Below are 18,910 nucleotides of genomic sequence, written 5' to 3'. Positions count from 1 at the left end.
TGATTCGAAAGCGGCAGCCTTCAGGATTGTGTCTTTGTGGTTTAAATAGTTATTTGCTCGTACGGTCTTAAAAAGCATATTTAACATTGCATAATGTAAATCCTTTTACGCTTTCACTTTTAAAACCTGAAATCAAATTAATAATACACGCGAGATGAACACAGAAATTTTAGAGCGTGATTTTACGTTTTCTTAATGCTACGGTAACTTCATTTTTAAAACATCTAATATTTATGTATGAATATAATATCTACATAAATGGACGCTATGGCTAACTGAGGTTTTTATAAATAGCTGTACACACATCCTAATAAAATGTTCATCTTTTGAAAAAATATATATATTATATGTATTATTCGAAACAGGAAAATAATATAAATATGATATATATATTAAATAACTTTTTATCACAAGGCGAACAATCAAGCAATTAAAAATAGAGTTTCACGTGAATGACAATGGTTCAAACACATAGGCACATTGTAGATATAGTATACAAGGAACAGTAAGCTTGCGGTAATAAAATCACATGTCGCAATATTACAATCGCCTTTTATAATCATAATTATTAATATCGCGATAATAGAGATGGAATTCGTTCATCAATGAAACATTGTTTCTATTTATTACGTATTAATATAACATTCATTTATTACCGCAATATAAAGCTATAACTTGAACAATCACTGTCATTACACTTATCACTTTTAATTACTACATCTCTTGTCTATCGCGGTAGTATCTACCCGATAACATTTTATATGGATTCATGACTACGTATTTACGTATATTAAATAGCTATTATCCAACAATGAATTTGCTTCAACATATTTTAATATATTCAGGACTAAGAAATTTATGTATGTACATATATTTCTTAATTATCATTCGTTGAAGACATATTACAAAATATAGGAATTTAACCTTTTGGTGCCACACCCAGTGCATACTTGATACTTTTTTTTTACTTTGCTGCGCTGCACCTTTGTTATTAATAAAGATACAATGTATGGTAAATGTGTGACAAAACGATATAGAGTGGCACCGAAGGTTTAAGAAAATAAAAAATGATAAAAGTTCGTAGATTATTGTCAATAGTTGTCACAGACGACGAAATTAATTTCATAATATTTTTGTCTATTTTTGTAATTACACTGTTCAACAAAAAATTTTTTTTTCTCTCCGAAGTGCACATTTCTCCATCATCGTGTTCAGTTCAAAAAATCTTTGGAAAATATATTATCGGAGAAAATTTGGCTGTTGAACAGTGCTATTATTTAGTGATAATTTATCCTCAATTCGCTGGTTTTCGGAGTTAATTCATTACTACACAATACCGTTTAAATACTACCGCTTACCTGAGATTAAGTTCAACTAACAACAGGATCGAGAATTTTCCGACGATTTTTACTTTTCTTCGTCGTTTGTACATATATTTGTTAGACCACTTTGTTTCTAAATCTAATAGCAATGACGACAAAAATATATCTCTAGACATATATATTGTATATATATAGCTTTCTTGTCATCTCTTAAAGCCAATTGTACCATCTTTTTTTACTATGAATTTTTTCTAAAAATTTAGCTATTAATTTTCCATAAAAATATTGGTCTATTTCTTTACATCTTCCTACAAACTCTCAACATTAGGCATTTTGGCACTTAGGCGCACTAAGTGTTAAATCTCTATTACAGTAAAAATTTAAAAGTTCTACGAGGTAAACGCCTATTATACTATCTGATTATTCCTTTAGGACCTCCATTAATCCATTTAATTTCGAAAAAGATATACCTTTTTCAGATGAATACATACGTGACTCAGAGAAAGAGTAGTTCTGGCACACAGTATATATTCGGGAATAAGTTAAGACCCAATTGAACTAGGATAATAGGTTTATGGGAAGTATTGTCGAGACAAAAACTACTCCTTCGAACTACAGAAGCTTTTCGAAGACTGTAGCTCATTACTGACTAGGCGACTGTTCAAACTGTCAAGCCTTCGCTTTTTGACGTCTCAGATCGTTCGGTATCAAAGTTGTAAGCAAAACGCCAACTGCAAGAATGCAGCACAGCGTGACATTTGCCCAAAAGTCTTCCCAAATGTCAAGCAGGTAGCGATAGAGTGGAGTGAAGGCGATACCGAACAGTTGGACGACCGCGTTCAGTAAACCTGTAGATGTTCCTTCGGGCTCCGGGAACGTGAGTTCTGCAGCGAGTTCGAAGCCAACCGGCAGATATCCGGTCATGAAAAAGCTATAAAAATATTTATATGATATAATATAAAATTTCGAAATAATCTGAAGTAAAAATCGCTCAATTATTCGACATGCTTTTAGAAATTTTGTGAATTTTTAAAGAAGAAATGAAACAAATTTTAACGAGATTTTCAACGAAATGTAGCCAAAGAGCAAAGTATTTAATAACAAATCAAATTAGACATTTAATGACATAATACGCAAGCCAATAAATTAAAATATTTTTAAATTATAAATAATTATATGATAAAAATATAAGTTGCTGGACTTTACCCTAGAATGCCAGCCGTGATGTAGACAACGTATATCTTCACGTCCAGTGTGAAAGTAAAGATTACCATACCCACCAAAGAACAAACATACACTCCTACCGTCGTCAACCTGTAAATTAGTATTGTCTACATTTTTTCGATTGTATGTACATATTTGCTGTCATCAAATAAATCGAAATAAATTTGCTCTGATCTAACTTGAGATCTAATCTAACTTGAGATATCTAGTAAACGAAATATTTTTCTTTTAGCTTTACGTAACGTTTATAATGATTATTATAAATCAGTTCGATTTGCTGATAGAAAAAGTTAGTTGAATTACTTCTGCCAACATTGGAGTAAAATTCCATGATTCGATTATTCCGTAAAATAATGTCCGATTGCTCACCAGAATTTATGTGTTTTGTCTAATAGAATACCGCAGACAATAGAGCCAACCATTCCGGCACAAACTATTGTTAGGCCGATTCGACCAGCATCCTCTTCACTGTCCTGAAAAGGAGATAACCACTACCTGTTAGTATTTCTCATTAAGCAGAGATATAATCAAGAAACTTATTTGAAAATAGCATTTCGTAATCTTGTTTAGAGTCTGTAATCTCTACAGAAAAAAATACAAACTTTTGTAAGAAGACATATATGTACATTGACAATTACGATATAATATAGAATTCATAATTGCAGAAAAATGCGAGATTCGAATCGAAAAGAGAGTAAAGTACTTATAGTTATCGAATAAAAAAATACTTACTGAATATTCTCTGGTGACGAGTCGATTTAGAAGGGTGCTTATAGCATAAAAGATACCGACGTTAATGCCGTAACTGATTAAAAGCAACAGATAGCCACGATTCGAACACAACCTTGCGAGAGAATTAAAAAATTTCTTCACGTCCTTGTTGCTTTCGGATTTTTCTCTTTGCACAACTTGAGCGGAACTAGGTGGTAAAGGCGGTGCCGACTTGAAGACTATAAATTACCAATTTCTATTAAGAATGAAAGAGTGGAAGAATATACGCTGCTTGGCGATAAAATCGAGGGATTAAATAAATCTTGACTAACAAAATCAATTCCTGTTTATAAAAAGTATAAAATGTAATATAAATATATTTTCTTTGATACTAACAGTAATCAAACTATTATTATTATTATTACTAATAATAATATATAAAATAATGATAGTAAGCAAAATAATTATATAAAGTACACGAAGTAATCTTTTTTTTATAAAATTTTGCAAAAGTTATTCCTATTCAATAATTTTTCTTTACTTTTAGTTTGCAATTTTACAATTTTTTAATGAAAAATATTTGGAGTCAAATGTCAATTGTCTTGATTTGTACGTCACATATTATATTTTTTAAACTTCGGGATTTTATTGCCAAATTGCATAACCGATGAGTGAAAATTATATACACATACAAATTAATATGAGGATTAGTACGACCGACGTGATAGCCGCGACGATATAGAACATACGTTGAAGCCCCCTTTCGATTTCACAGATGTCCTTGTTCGGCACTAACATCGGTGGAAATAAGAAACCGATAGCTATACCCAGCTGCAACAGAAATTCGAGTGACGAACGTCCTAAGAAATTGTCATTGAGCCCTAGGAAAAGGATAAAAAGAAATGTTTGCCGTGTAAATTCGTAGATCTTATTCCAATAACGCATTTACTTATGGGTTTCTGGAGCGCCTAAGATATTGAATCGCCAGGGGTGTCACAGCTTTAAAAAATGAATAAGTTATACTGTTAAATTCAAATATTAAATTATATCCAATTTGAATTTTTTAATTGTTTCTACAAGTCGCCATTGCTTCTACTCAATTTGTCGTTAATTTAAACAATGTTACGCAACTAAAACAAAACAGTTAAATAATTTAACTAAAAAAATAAAAATTTAATTCAAATTTAGTTTATTATTTATCATCGACGAGGTATTCTTAACAGTATTTCGTCGATATTTGTAAAGTTAACAAATGTATAAAAAGAGTTGTATTTATTGAGGGAAGGTGGGAAGCTACATTGGAGCACTCGAAGATCATAAACCCCTGAGCGCAAATTTTACGCGGCCCTGTCTTATTTACGCAGTTACGGTATACATGACAATATCTGCCTTGAAAATAGAACTTGTATGCTTGCCGAAGAAGTCAAATAAATAGCGTTCGTATGTATCTTTACAAATCGTTACCGAAGTGAAATATTTTCCTTGTCAGCTGTTCAAACATGCAATTTCCGTATATGAGGCAACGCACTTCAAAAGGCCAATATTATTTATTTATAAAAGAAAACAAATGCACATTTGCTTTATTCATCTTTCCAATAATTACAAAGCGTATCTTAGAAGTATATTAGAAGTTAACCCTCCGGAATTGGCGGTGGATCTATTGGACTTTCAATTATATTCTTTATGTTCTATGCTCTCATGCAAATCTGAAATAGTTATTAAAGTAAACTTAGGCTACGTTCAATTTGGACGCTCACGCTGTAAGCTTTATTCCATATTCCTTTTGTATGTATAAGCGATAAAAACAGAATGAAGCTTAAAGCACATGTGCTTTCAAACAGAACACAACTTTAGTGTTTGTATACCTATAGAAAAGATTTCCGGATCCAATGCTATTATTCTTCGATCTATCATAAAACAAGATCAGTATAGAAACAATCATATTTGTTGTTAACAAAGGAATATTTTATTTTTAAATAGCAAATTTTTTTAAAAAATAATCTTGAATATATCCAGTTTTGTGTAAAACACTATACAGCGCCAATATTATATGTTATAGCATCGAATAAAGATTTATTGTAAACGTAAAAATATATAGACTTAAATTTATATGTGTTACTTTTGTCTTAAGATAATAGGTCAATTTTATTTAATTCGAGGAAGGGGAATAGGAATTGTATTGATCTCTAATCTTAATATCATTTTATTTTAGTACTGCATAAAGTTGTAATAAGATTAGTACGTCAAGAATATTTTGTGTCTCAGAAAAGAGAATATATTCTTTTTTATATGACTATTTTGATTACTTGAAATTAATTAGTGCCTTTTAATCAACATAAATAAATCAAATAAGAGAAAAAATCTTATTTTCGGTCGAAGCAGCTTTGGTGATTAATAATATCCACGCATACATACATAAGCAAATTTATAAATATATTTTTCAATACTCTATATATTGCGCGCTGATTCTGTTCGTAGGACTTGACACGCAATCATAACATGAAGCTGGAAAAACATCACAAATTACATTGATCGCCAATTGTAATAATAATGTTTATACAAGGCAATATCATTTGCGATGTTATTTCCAGGTTCAGTTTGTGATTACGTTTCAAGTTTAACAAACCGAATCGGCGCGTAATTTGTAGAACTAAAATATGTACTCAATTTGCATATAAATATTATTAAGTACCAAGATCCGTTTCGACTAAAAATAAGATTCTTTCTCTTATTGATTTATTCTTATCGGTCTAATTTCCACTCATAATAAATTAAATAAGTTTCACAGATCCAGCGTCAGTAATTGTATTATAGACTTTGAAGTCTGTAGCTCCGGAAGGTTAAAGGTAAAAGAGACAGAAGAGATGAGGTGAAGCCACCTTTTCTCTTGTCTGAAAATTCTGGATTCCGGAGTCAGTCAGAATTTTTCTCAATTACAGACCTGCGATTATGACACGCAGTCGCGGTTATAAAATGCATCAGATTGAGCTTCCGTTTCATCGTATTACGAAATCAGTGCAATTAAAGCGCGATAGAGTCTTCGATAAAGTGCGACCGCGATGGCAGATAAAATGATAGCGGCAGTCTACAGCACCTTGGAGTAATTGAATCCCTCGCGACGTAGAGTGAGCCCCTTCCCCCTGACCCCTTCCTGCCATCAGCCGCTCCTCTCTATGCACGACATGGTCGTTCGTCTGTCGAGGTAGCGAAATTAAACGTGGGTGCCCACTTTGACTCGGTTTCCCACCTAATCACGTCGCAATTTAAATCTCTCGAGGCACCCTACTCGTCGATCAGTGAGTACTCCAGACTGTCACTTCCGTTGTTCCGTATGTGAGATCTATTCTCATTGTCCGCACGCATATGACACGTGTCGGCGATGACAATGTCGAGTGCTTCCTCTTACGTTTTTTAAATAACAAGTGCCATCACACATCAATGTTTGACGTCATGAAAAATTGGGCCTTACATAATAATAGCGGGTATTCAACTCAAGAGACAAGTTTGCATAAATCTTCTTTCTGAGGATCAAAAAATTTCAGACGATGACATATTTCTATTGGAATTATATAGAATTAGATTAAGGGGATGAAGTCGTCTGTTTTACTGATAAAAATACCATTTTGTTACGAGATATACTTTGTATTAATTTCACAGAATTAAAATTTCTTTTCCTTGAAATACACGTGCTGTACATTTGGTTCTGGTCTATTTTGTGCGAAAACAGGAAAAATAAAGAAAAAATTACAATTAAACGATTTTAATGTAATATAATAGTAACCGATAATTTTCAAATTTTTTATTACAAATACATAATAATGAACTAGCTAGCTAGATTATCGTGAGACCGTGTGTTTTACTGAGTCTCGTGAACTCACTTTAAAAGTGAGATTATGAATCTGTATTGTCATGTAATAACCTTTTACCAAAGTAAGTATTGACGTCATTAATCTGAGTATGAGATACTCAGCTCACTTCAGGACTCAGTTTCACTTGTGTGTAAATGGAAAGCAACTATTGTTTGACTCTCTCGAGTCTCTCGTGACACATGATCGGGACGAATGACAAATGAATATAGCTCAGCGTTAGCGTAGTTGGGTTACCACCCTAGAGATCTTAAGTTCGAGTCCCGTCGACACCCTGCCAGTATATGCGTTTTCAGGAATATTATAATATCCAATGTGTTATTGTAATTATAATAAGAAAGAATATATGTAAATATAATAAGTTAATTTTGTAGATATACAAAAATGCAGTATTTAAAAAATTTAAAAAATTTAATAAAAATTATTTTTTGTTAAAGTATTCCCAGACAAATATACGTAAATTTTACAGCAACTTTACGTTTATGTTGTAATCATCCAATGCATAGATGAGTCGATTGTGATTTAAAATATTGCAACTGTATTTAGTAAATCAAAAAACGAAATATTATGATGCAAATATGATGTAAATATGAGAAACAAAAAGAATCAAATTTTTGTTTCTTTTTTATACTTACATCATATTTGCGTCATTGTATTTCGTTTTCTGAGTATTTCGTTTACTAAGTATACCACTGTATTATTTTGAATCACCAGCTCATCCATTTTACACATTTAACACTCCAATACGATGTCTCATAAATCATATATTCGTATTATAAACAGTATGTAAATCGCATTTACTTAATCAGTAAAACAAAGCTCTCGTCGGAGTTTAGCCGCCACGCCAGTGTATTATAAGTTTATAGTTATAATAACATCAATAAAAATTTCAATGGAAAAATAAGTTTTTCAATCAATTCTTAAACATTTACACTATGACCTTTCCATCAAAATTATATAAAATTAAATTATCAGATTGAATTATCCATTCAATGGAAATGGGAATTGTTGCACGTAGATATGTAATAAATTTGAATATTATAACAAGAGATGGGATTATTATATTATAATCTTATTTTATATAATAATGAATTATTTCATATTCGCGCAATCGAGAAAAGAGATACAAAATAATTAACATCGTGGGTGTCAAAAAAGCAAAATTTGTTTGACTTGTTATCGAATTATGATATTACGTTATCTTGCGCTTTGATTCGGATAATTAGAGCGCTTTGATTACGTGGATTAAATAATTCACGTGCATTATAAAGTTTAGCACGTTGCGAACGGTTGATGTGTTACTGCTTATTTCTTTCACATATTATCCTTATGAAAATATTTGCACAAAGATAACAGATAGTAAATTCAAAACGTACAGTGAGAGAAAAATGATTGTAATTTATAGTCTCTTTTTCAGTGCCAATATATTTGTTGACAGAACTATAACACTATGATTATTGAATTAAAATAAATAATACTATTTTCAGACGAAACGGATCTTAATACTTAATAATATTTCTATATACAAATTTTTGCAAATACAATTTTCGGTTTTCATAAACTGCGCACCGATTAGATTTATTGAATTTGAAAATTCGAAAATAGGATCATTTTTCTTAATCAATTTATTTTCATTGGTCGAATTCCTATTATAATATATTATTAGTTATTACTAATATTTTATGACAGAAACTCTATAACAAATTCTGACCACTTTATTATTAGGGTCTTTATATTATAACGGTAATAATTATAAAATTGGAGTTTCTAACTATAATTATTTTACCATGCAATTATATAGTCACAAGTACCAAATATTTTTCCCTCAACGTATACCGGTGCAAAATTAAATTCTTACACTACCCAAAAAAATGGAAAATATAATTAATAATAATTAGCATATAATATATAATTATCATGTTTTACGTTGCTTACATTTCTTTTTTCGTTTCTTATATTTTTTTCTTTAAGAGAGAGAGAGAGAGAGAGAGAGAGAGAGAGAGAGAGAGAGAGAAGACAGATCCTTAAGTTTCTAAAAAAAATTTTTGAAAATAAAACAATTTGTTTGAATTTTTGATTACGATTTGATTTATTCGAGAAATGTCTAATAGATCTAACAAAAGAACTCAATTCGAGAATGAAACGTCAGATCGAAATTCTCAAGCTTTCTCTTAGAATATAAGTTCTATCCTAGATACATTGTAATAGGATTAATGATACACAAAGATATTTGATTACCTGGTTGCCGAAGACACCAATGCCACAAGCTCGACTGACTTCGTTGTCTCCAAACCATACCGCGGCCAAGCGAGCAGGAATGGACAAAATACAGGTTTGGCTAATTGCTACCACAGTTTGACCGCAAAATGTGATCCAAAAGCGATCGGGGGCTACGCTAAACACTTTTAACCAGGAACCTATGGCGGTCCCAAGCGCTCCGACGATCACCGTCCATCTGAGACCCTAAAATCCCGTATGTTCTTCCATATATTCGTCAATTTAATGAGCAGTAATATTACACATCCAGACAAAGTCTAAAATCGAACCATAAGACGTCTTTTAGAAGGTTTTCACAAAGATGTTCTTAACCTGAGAATATTTTTTTACCCCAGCGGCAAAAAATATAAATTGTAAAAAATATCCATAAAAAAATTTTTTATGAATATTTGTTCAACATATTTTTTCTTTTTTAATAATTATTTCATTGAAAACACGCAATAAAAAAGCGCTATTAATTAAAATTTTTATTTTTTAGAAATATCGTTATAATAAATTATTTAACATGCAGTTTACTTCGTTAAATATTTTTTTACTTTTACTTACTTTTTTCAGAAAATTATGATTAAATCCATAATGTTCTCAAATACTAATAATTTGCAAAACAATAAATAATATACAATACATTGTTAATAATAGTGATTTTAATTAAAGTATAAAATACCCTAGATGATCGTTTTCGTAAAAGGTTAGATGATTACTCCCGGGTTCAAATAAATGTCTTATGTCCCGATTTTGGACTTTATGTCTAGGCAAATATTAAATAATAAACAGAAATTGACGGTAAAAACTATTATCTATTATTACTATTATTAATAGGATACATTATATATATCAGTGGCATAAGATGCTGTAACATTCTTAATATAAACCACGCGATCTTTAATTCTTATTGTGATTTATCTATCACTCAAATCTACGAAAATTAAGAGATGCAATTTTTCTGAAGGTGACTACCGCTTTCTGGTACTCTCGAAAATTGAATATGAGAAAAAAATTCATAATTAAGAATACATTCCAAAACGTCCTCTCTAAGGAAGATTATATACTATAGTATGTTACGTACATTATATATTTCGAGTAAAGTTTTTCTCGGAGAGGACGTTTTGGAATATACTTTAAGAGAATATAGGACGGGTTTTTCGGATTTTCCGCTACTTTATTCTATCCTATCGTTAACGTAATTATTACTTACGAAATTATCAAGCAGATAACTGGCAGGAAATATCAATGGTATGTACGTTATCATGTATATCATGCTCGTCATGTCCACTACATAATCCGAGATGTTATAATATCTCGCTACAATGTTCGTAATAATACTATATTCAATCCATTGCATAGCGTTGCTAGCGCTGTACACCACAAAGAGTGTGAGGATCAGCCATCGCTTCTTATAGACCTTGATCTCCTGCAATCAAGAATATTGATTTTCGATTTTTCAGTTTCCCGTGCACCAAATGTCTAAGTATCGTATAATTTAAATGTTCTTGATCTCTCACTCTATATTTTATTGATTGAAAGAAGACGGAATATTAAATTCTATATTATATATGTATATTGAAAGTGACACTAAATTATGTACATATTGAATTAATATACGCTAAATTACGTACAGCATACTGGATTAATACGCTATTAGCGGTAAAAGTGACATCAAAGAGTTCTTTAATATAGTTTCACATAAAGTAGGAATCATATATTGACTTTAATTCTCTACTACTGTAGTTCTCGTGACATTATCTCTCTGGGATAAAAGCCCATTAACTTTTTAAAATATCAATCCTGAAGGTAATATATAAGGGAGATACATATAATCATGCATCGTTACTTTAGTAATCTAGGATTTAAGGATGTATCAGGTGTATGGACTCTCTGTAAAAAGTGAATGGAATTGGAAATTTATTCCGTATAAAAATTAATATTTTATAATTTATATATATGTATATAAAATATTCATTTTTATACTTTATATATATGTATATATATATATTATATACATATGTACATATTGAAATTCATATAATTCAATAAGATAAATATTTATACTTAACAATATGATTTTATAATTTAAATAAAAATTTTCTCATTTTATCTTTATTATTTTAGATAATAATTTAATAATAATAACTTACGCAGAAAAAATGTTACGGTTGCTACAACCGTAAATAATGATAATTTTCGTCCATCAATATATATGGTTGTGATAACCGTAAGATGGACATATCTTTACAGCCATAACCGTTAAGATATGCCAATCTTATGGTTATCACAATCGTATTATAGTTCTTATATCCAAAAAATATATTGATGGGCGATTTTTGGTCGTGGCAAACGTAGCCGTTTTTTCCGTGTAAGAAAGAAGATTCACGTAAAAATCAACTACCAGTCTTTCAAATAAAATTTAAAAAATATGTATTTTAATGTTATTTTCAGTGCTAAATTAAATAGTGTAGAAATAAATTATTAATATAAAATTTGTTTCATCATTTTGAAAAAAAATTTTAGAAAATAGTCAGATCGTAAAATCCGTATCTTTATTTATTGGATATCCCTTATATTGCATATAGAAAAAAAATTAGTGAAAATTTTGTCGCAGTTATGTTTTCCTCGAAAAATAAATTTTCAATTTTTTTCTGTGTGTTAAATATGCTTATATTTAACACAAGGTATTATATTTGTAATTTGTGACGAGAAGTAGGATGCATATATAAAAAGACACGAAATGAATATTGAATGATTGTAATATTTTACTTTATTATTAAGAATTTTTTTCAAAAATTTTCTACACTATGGATCTCCTTCTTGACATAAAGCTTATTCTCTTTGTAAATGCAGTTCGTATTATCTTTCTCTATGTCGCATTTATTGTCATTCCAGAATCATTAAAAGACTTTGCTATTATTTCCTGTATCTCTCATTGTATTCACAAAGCTTTTGCGATCGCAGCTTCAACAAAATGTTTCGATGGAAAAATATCTTGAAAACTGCAGAAAAATAATAGCAAATTCTTTCAATGAGTCTAGAATGACGCGACAAAAAAAAGATAATATAAACTACAATTACAAAAAGAACAATTTTGTGTCTAGACAAAGGCTTTAGCGCAGAATATTTTTGAAAAACATTCCTAATAATAAAGTAAAATATTACAATCTCTTATTACTTTTTATTTCTTCTTATATACATACTGAAGCTATTTCTTGTAAGAAATTAAAGGTACTTGTATTAAATATAAGCATACTAAAAAAAATTTATTTTTCAATTAAAATTTCATAATTGCGACAAAATTTTCGATTAATTTTTTTTGTACATGCTACATGAAGGACATCCAACTAATAGATAGGATATAAACTTTACGAACTGATAATTTTTAAAATTTTTTTTCAAAATAATGAAAAAAATTTCATTAATAATTTATTTTTACACCATTTAGTTCATTCAATAAAATTTTTTAATATTTTTATATTATTCGATACACTATTCAATACATATTTAAAAAATTTTGTCTCAAAAATTATTTGTAGTTGATTTTTGCATAATTTTTAAATAAAAATTTTCTCAATTTAAGGAACGAACTTCTAATAATTCAAACAAATAAAGCAACAATGGGAGTAGAAGTCAAGTGCGGAAATTGTTGCGCAGAAAATTATTCGCTATAATTAAAAATTAATAAAACCCATTTACTAGTAATAAAATTATAGGGAATCATTTTCTGCGCAACAATTTTTGCACTTAACTCCTATATACTCATTGTTGTTTTGTTTGTTCAAAAATTTTCTCATTTTAATTATTTTTTAAAAACGTGTCTATATTTCTTATTGAAATAACGTTTAATTCAGATTTTAAATCACTACTTTCATAAATACACAATATAGAAAAATCTGTAATTTTTCATAACTTTTTCATTGAATTAAAAAGATACATGTACATCCTTAAATGATAACATCGCTAAAAATACCGCGTCAATTCATAGCGAAGATTATTTCCTCGATATCTGTTACTCTGTTTTTTTTTCGCAATCATTTGTGATTCTTGTTCATTCGACGATAAAATTATTCACCTGCGTCGGTTGCACGTTGCAATCACCGGAAGGCCCACTCATTTTAAGTAATAACGGTATCCTTTTACAATTTTCGTCAAATTTTCGTGCCGAGCTTCGATCATTAATATCGAGTAATATTAACAAGAGTGATTAAATCGAGCAGAAGTATCATCGAGAGATAAACCAAGACAGTCCTTCCTTTATTGAAGCCGCTTTAGTTCCTAAAATTCAAACAAGTCGATTTCACTTCTTTCATCTTCTACCTCTCGATGAAAAAAAAAATTAAAGTGTCAAAATTAAAAGCATTTAAAATGTCGAGTGCGAAATAATGTCGATATTTAGATCGAAGAGTGTTGTAAACTATATTCCGTCTATTACTTTACATGAAAACGTCGTTACGAAATTACATCAATTTATCCATTTGCGTATTCCAATTGTGAATTCACGAGAGAACTTTGCCGTATAGATTACGGCGGATTGCAGTATTGGTAATTAGAACTTAATAATTTGAAATAAGCTATTTCGATTTCATAATCATCTCACAGGAACGCAGCTGCGAGGTGTGGGCGTTTATATGCGTGAGTCTTTGTATGTTAATTAGACGCGCATTTATAACATCGAAATTCGAACGAGATAATCGAGACAGTGAAACAATAATTATACCAAATATATCAACATTAAAAATCGAATTAAATCATTGAACATCTGTCTGGGCACCTTTAATTTCAAATTAATATTATTTTAAATTTTGATTTCATATCTTACGCTGATACTCCAAATAAGAATTACAGTATAAAATTAACAATTTTGTGAGTATGTCGAGCAATCGCGACAAATTGTACTCGAGTGTTATAATAAAAAGCAGGAATTGAGGAAAAATATCTGCAATCAATTAGTTCAAACACTTCGAAGATAGAGTTCGATTAGAGGATAACTATTATTTGAAATCTAACTATTTCGCCCTTTTTTAAAATACTTTTTCAATTAAACAATATTAATCTAAATGTTATCTATAAATATTTTAAAATAAGTTTTATATATATCTTCACATTAAAATAGCATTATAAAAAAATTAAAGATATAGTGTAATAATTTTAAAATATCTTCGTATATTTTCAGATATGCAGCAGCAGAATTTAATACCTTCACTAATCTGAAGATATTAATATTTATCGCATAAAACAATATTAATTATATTAGATAATAATGCAATTAAATATTTAAATATTTTATTACACTATTATATATGTGTGAGTAAATATTAATTTCTCCTAATGATTATTATAATTAAATATTATTAAAGGATGATTAAAATCACAAAAAAGGAAACAAACAAATGGAAGAACGAAATTAGTTAGACCGGAATCAGACTACGCATTGAAGATTGAGATTAAAGATTGAAATTTGACCAGTGAGAGAGAGGATAAAAGAATTTTAATTCCTATTGTTTTGATTAGTCAAATATCAATCTTTTAATCTTCAATTTCAATCTTCAATATCTGATTCCGGCCTTACACACACTAAAAAAAAGTGTTGTATTAATTGAAATTGTTTTGCTGAAGTATCTAAAAGTTTAGTTACAGATCTAGCTAAGCTTCTAAATTAAAACAGAAAATAATTGCGTAGAAATCTCAAGTATGATGACCAATGCCGCAAAAAATATCGACGTTCTCGCAACCAGTTTGATTATCCTACATAATTACTTTGATATTCCAATAAAGTTTCAAACCTGTATAAAGCTAAAATATGTTTAGATACCTCAATAAAATGGTTATTACCGTGAACGTTTATCTCGACACTTTGAATTGTCAAACATAAATCAAAGTCAAGTGATTCGATTACTTTACCAGAACAAATGATGGTCCCGCCAACTCACGATCGTATCTTTATCGCACCGCACATCGTGAATTTCCCATCGCGTCCGACTTTACGAATGATTTTCCGTAAAGACGGTCAGATTACATCAATGCGTGACACCTCGTTGTTGCCGGTAACGCGTTAATCTCGATAGCGTGGATGATAAAATGCGGAGCGCTTTCGTGATACGCCGGACGTGGACTAAGTGTATCGCGGGAGTCGCGAGAGCATCTAACCGATTCTGGCCTTCCACAAACGTCCCTTGTCCATCGTCCCCCGCCGCCCACATCGCATAGTCACGCACGTGAAAATATTTGCGCGCACAGACGAGCTGCACGCTGTCTGTTGCACGCGGACATAACGCGCGCGCCCATCAATGACGGTATCAGTTGACGAATGCGCCGTCGCAATACTAGTCGTTCACGAGTATTCGACGGAATCACAGACGACGACCGTCTCGCCATCGCCATCAGATGTGGAGAAACGCTCGGCAAATATCTTTCAAGACCGCGCGAAGTGTGGCGTCAAGCCAGAATTTTGCAATTTGATGCCATGTGTCGGTTTACTAGCAATGCAATTTTGAGAAGTAACGCGTTAACTGAAAGTTAGAATAATTAAGGTCAACGAAACCTTCATCTTTTTCCTGTGTCTGATTTGTGAACGTTAAATCGTAAGTTTTCCTATATGGAAAGAATGATTTTGTTGAATTTAAAAGTTTAGCTAGATTTGAAAATAATTTCGTTTGGACAATCAAAATAATTATGTAGAATGTTTAAAGGTTGCTAAAATGTCGAAACCTTTTGCAGATTTACTCATAATGAGATATCTACGTAATTATTTTAATGGTGCAACACAATTATTTATAGATCTGTATCATGGAAAGAATTGTTTTTCTAAAGAATCTAAAAATTTTGCTAGATACAGATTCGAAAATTTCTTTGAACCATCAAAATAATTATGTAGGACGTTCAAAAATTGTTATAATAGAATATTTACAATGTTTGCAGAATTGCTCATAATGTTTGAGATATGTACGTAATTATTTCAATTGTCCAATAAAGTTATTTTCAGATATGTATCTATACGAAAAAAAATGCATGGTTTTTGCCGAAGTATCTAAAAATTTATATAGATCTGAAAATAATTTTATTGGATTATTAAAATATTTATGTAGGATACTCTCTCTCTCTCTCAAACTAGTTGCTAAAATATCAAAACTTTTTGTACGATATATTGTCATAATGCTTAAGATATCCACATAATTATTATGTAGATAAGATATCTACATAATTATATTTAATGGTCCAATAAAGTTATTTTCAGATCTGTGTCTGTGGAAAAAATGATTTTACAAAAGTATTAAAAAAGAATTGGAAAGAATACGAGCGTTAGGAGTTAGGCGCAGAAGATGTCGCGCAAATAATACACCTATGAAACTTGAAACTTCTTTATTCAACAAACGCGCTTACATGTTTCGGCTCATTTTTTAGCCTTCCTCAGAGCAACCACGAACTAACTTATATAAACTAAAAGTTATCCTGTCATGGTAAGCTCCCCTACATCGAGAATTTAAATGCCAGAATTAAACAAAAAGAAAGAAAAGGAAAATGAAAAAGAAGGGAAATATTAAAAATGTCGAATTGGAGAATATAGAAACTAATTTATCAAAAAATTTTAAGAATATAATTAATTATCCCGAAAATATTACCATGAATAATTCAAAAACGTGTGTACGACTGAGTCGATGTCGTTCGTACACAGTAATAAGCCCTTCTGACGAGATTTTTGATCACTTTACAATTTCAATTTTTTTGGAATTGACTAACGTTTTAATGTTGAATTTTTCCATTTGTTATCTCAAAAAATATTAGCTAATAATTAAAAAGAGACTCACTGTGTCTGATACCGACTGGCCAACGTATCAGAAACCGGTTTTTGCATTATTCATGGTAATGTTTGCGATATAGTGCATTGTAATCATGGTGAGCGCCTTATTTTCGGGATAATTAATTATATTCTTAAAGTTTTTTGATAAATCAGTTTCTATATTCTCCAATCCGACATTTTTAATATTTCCCTTCTTCTTCATTTTCCTTTTCTTTCTTTTTGTTTAATTCTGGCATTTAAATTCTCGATGTAGGGGAGCTTACCATGACAGGATAACTTTTAGTTTATAAATGTTAGTTTGTGGTTGCTCTGAGGAAGGCTAAAAAATGAGCCGAAACATGTAAGCGCGTTTGTTGAATAAAGAAGTTTCAAGTTTCAGGTGTATTATTTGCGCGACGTCTTCTGCGCCTGACTCCTAACGCCCGTATTCTTTTCAATTCTTTGATTTATAAGTCTTGGTTAGTTTGATTTGTTATACGGAAGTTATTAAAAAATTTAGCTAGATGCAGATTTGCAAAATAATTTTGTTGAACCATCAAAATAATGACGTTCAAACTGGTTACTATTTTGCTAAAATGTCAAAACTTTTTGCAGAATTGCTCGAAATGCTTGAAAGACGTAACGATTTAAGTAATTATTTGAATAGTTCAACAAAATTATTTTCAGATTTTTAATTATGTAAATTTTTAGATAACTCAAAATCGTTCTTTCCGTGCTATATTTTTAGATACGTCAGTAAACTATCTTTTCCGTGTAAATCTTGATGAAACATTTGAGATCTGCGAGATTAACATTTATGGAAATAATTCATATGTTTAATGGTTTTAATGTATATCTTTTTATGTAAATTAAACAAACGCACGCAAACATAACACAAACACAATTTGTACAAAGTAGAGGTTTAACTGAAAAGATAATAAATACTTTGTATTAATCATCGCGTGACAATGAACTTTTTATGCGACGCATGCAGCAGCTGCGTTTGCATAATCCTATAATGTCTAATGAATCATTGAATGTAACAATAGCGTATTTTTATTGCTGATACAATACAGTGAATAGACTCGAAATAAACTTTATAATATAAAAATTTCGACTGCAAAATTTTTTGTCAAAAAAGCAATCTGATACAATTACTACCGCATATTTAGGTAAGAAAAATTCCATGGACGAGAATTTTATACGCGGATAAATAGCGAAAATGACGTCCACAGAAATGCGCATATAAATTCCTAATCTCTTACCGTTATCTTCTGATGACCCGATTTCTTTCCAATACGTATGGAGTTCTACGCTTGTAAAGCTTACTAACGATGTTTCGAAGTCAACTAGCCTTAACAAACTGCGTCAAAAAATTTCTTGTTGGCTTACTTAACAAACTGAAGCGTAATTAAATAATTACAGGAAGTAGATAAATGTAATAAAGAAAATAAAAGGCGAGGTTGTAATTGATAACCCGAAAACATGCAGATTAATTTCAATATTAATATTTAATTATTATAATTAAGTTTTATGTTGAAGTCATGTTAGTTTATTAAAATTGGTTTAATTAACAAGTATATGTAACCAGAATATTTAAATGAAATTTGCAATTGATTGTTTGATATTTTATTTATATATCGTAAATATTAAACGATTGTATGACGAAATTTTTTTTAAAATAACTGCGATATCCAACAATTGCCCGCACGTGCAGATGAGAAACTTCGACATTTACTTACTTT

The 18,910-nt window shown here is 30.3% G+C and overlaps 1 protein-coding gene across 5 annotated transcripts in view; it reads right to left on the bottom strand.

The window, feature by feature from the left end:
• Nucleotides 1-976: 976 nt before the first annotated feature.
• LOC108757738 (uncharacterized MFS-type transporter C09D4.1) overlaps nt 977-18,910 on the bottom strand; it is a 71,125-nt gene continuing 53,191 nt past the window's right edge. For 2 of the 5 annotated variants that reach the window (XM_018502269.1, XM_018502270.1), the window contains 8 exons: nt 13,461-13,663; nt 10,596-10,811; nt 9,362-9,586; nt 3,950-4,088; nt 3,279-3,496; nt 2,916-3,019; nt 2,529-2,636; nt 977-2,253 (listed from right to left, as the gene is read on the bottom strand). In XM_018502269.1, the coding sequence (XP_018357771.1) occupies nt 1,992-2,253; nt 2,529-2,636; nt 2,916-3,019; nt 3,279-3,496; nt 3,950-4,088; nt 9,362-9,586; nt 10,596-10,811; nt 13,461-13,502 (1,314 nt within the window). In that variant the 5' untranslated portion in view covers nt 13,503-13,663 and the 3' untranslated portion in view covers nt 977-1,991. Of the gene's footprint in view, nt 2,254-2,528; nt 2,637-2,915; nt 3,020-3,278; nt 3,497-3,949; nt 4,089-9,361; nt 9,587-10,595; nt 10,812-13,460; nt 13,664-15,289; nt 15,503-18,430; nt 18,529-18,910 lie in introns of those variants that run through there. The other 3 variants (XM_018502271.1, XM_018502268.1, XM_018502267.1) reach the window with 3 other exon arrangements.

Source organism: Trachymyrmex cornetzi, unplaced genomic scaffold (assembly GCF_001594075.2).
Source record: "Trachymyrmex cornetzi isolate Tcor2-1 unplaced genomic scaffold, Tcor1.1 scaffold147, whole genome shotgun sequence".
In the NCBI taxonomy this organism is placed as follows: domain Eukaryota; kingdom Metazoa; phylum Arthropoda; class Insecta; order Hymenoptera; family Formicidae; genus Trachymyrmex; species Trachymyrmex cornetzi.
This window is presented reverse-complemented; position numbering and strand designations above follow the sequence as displayed.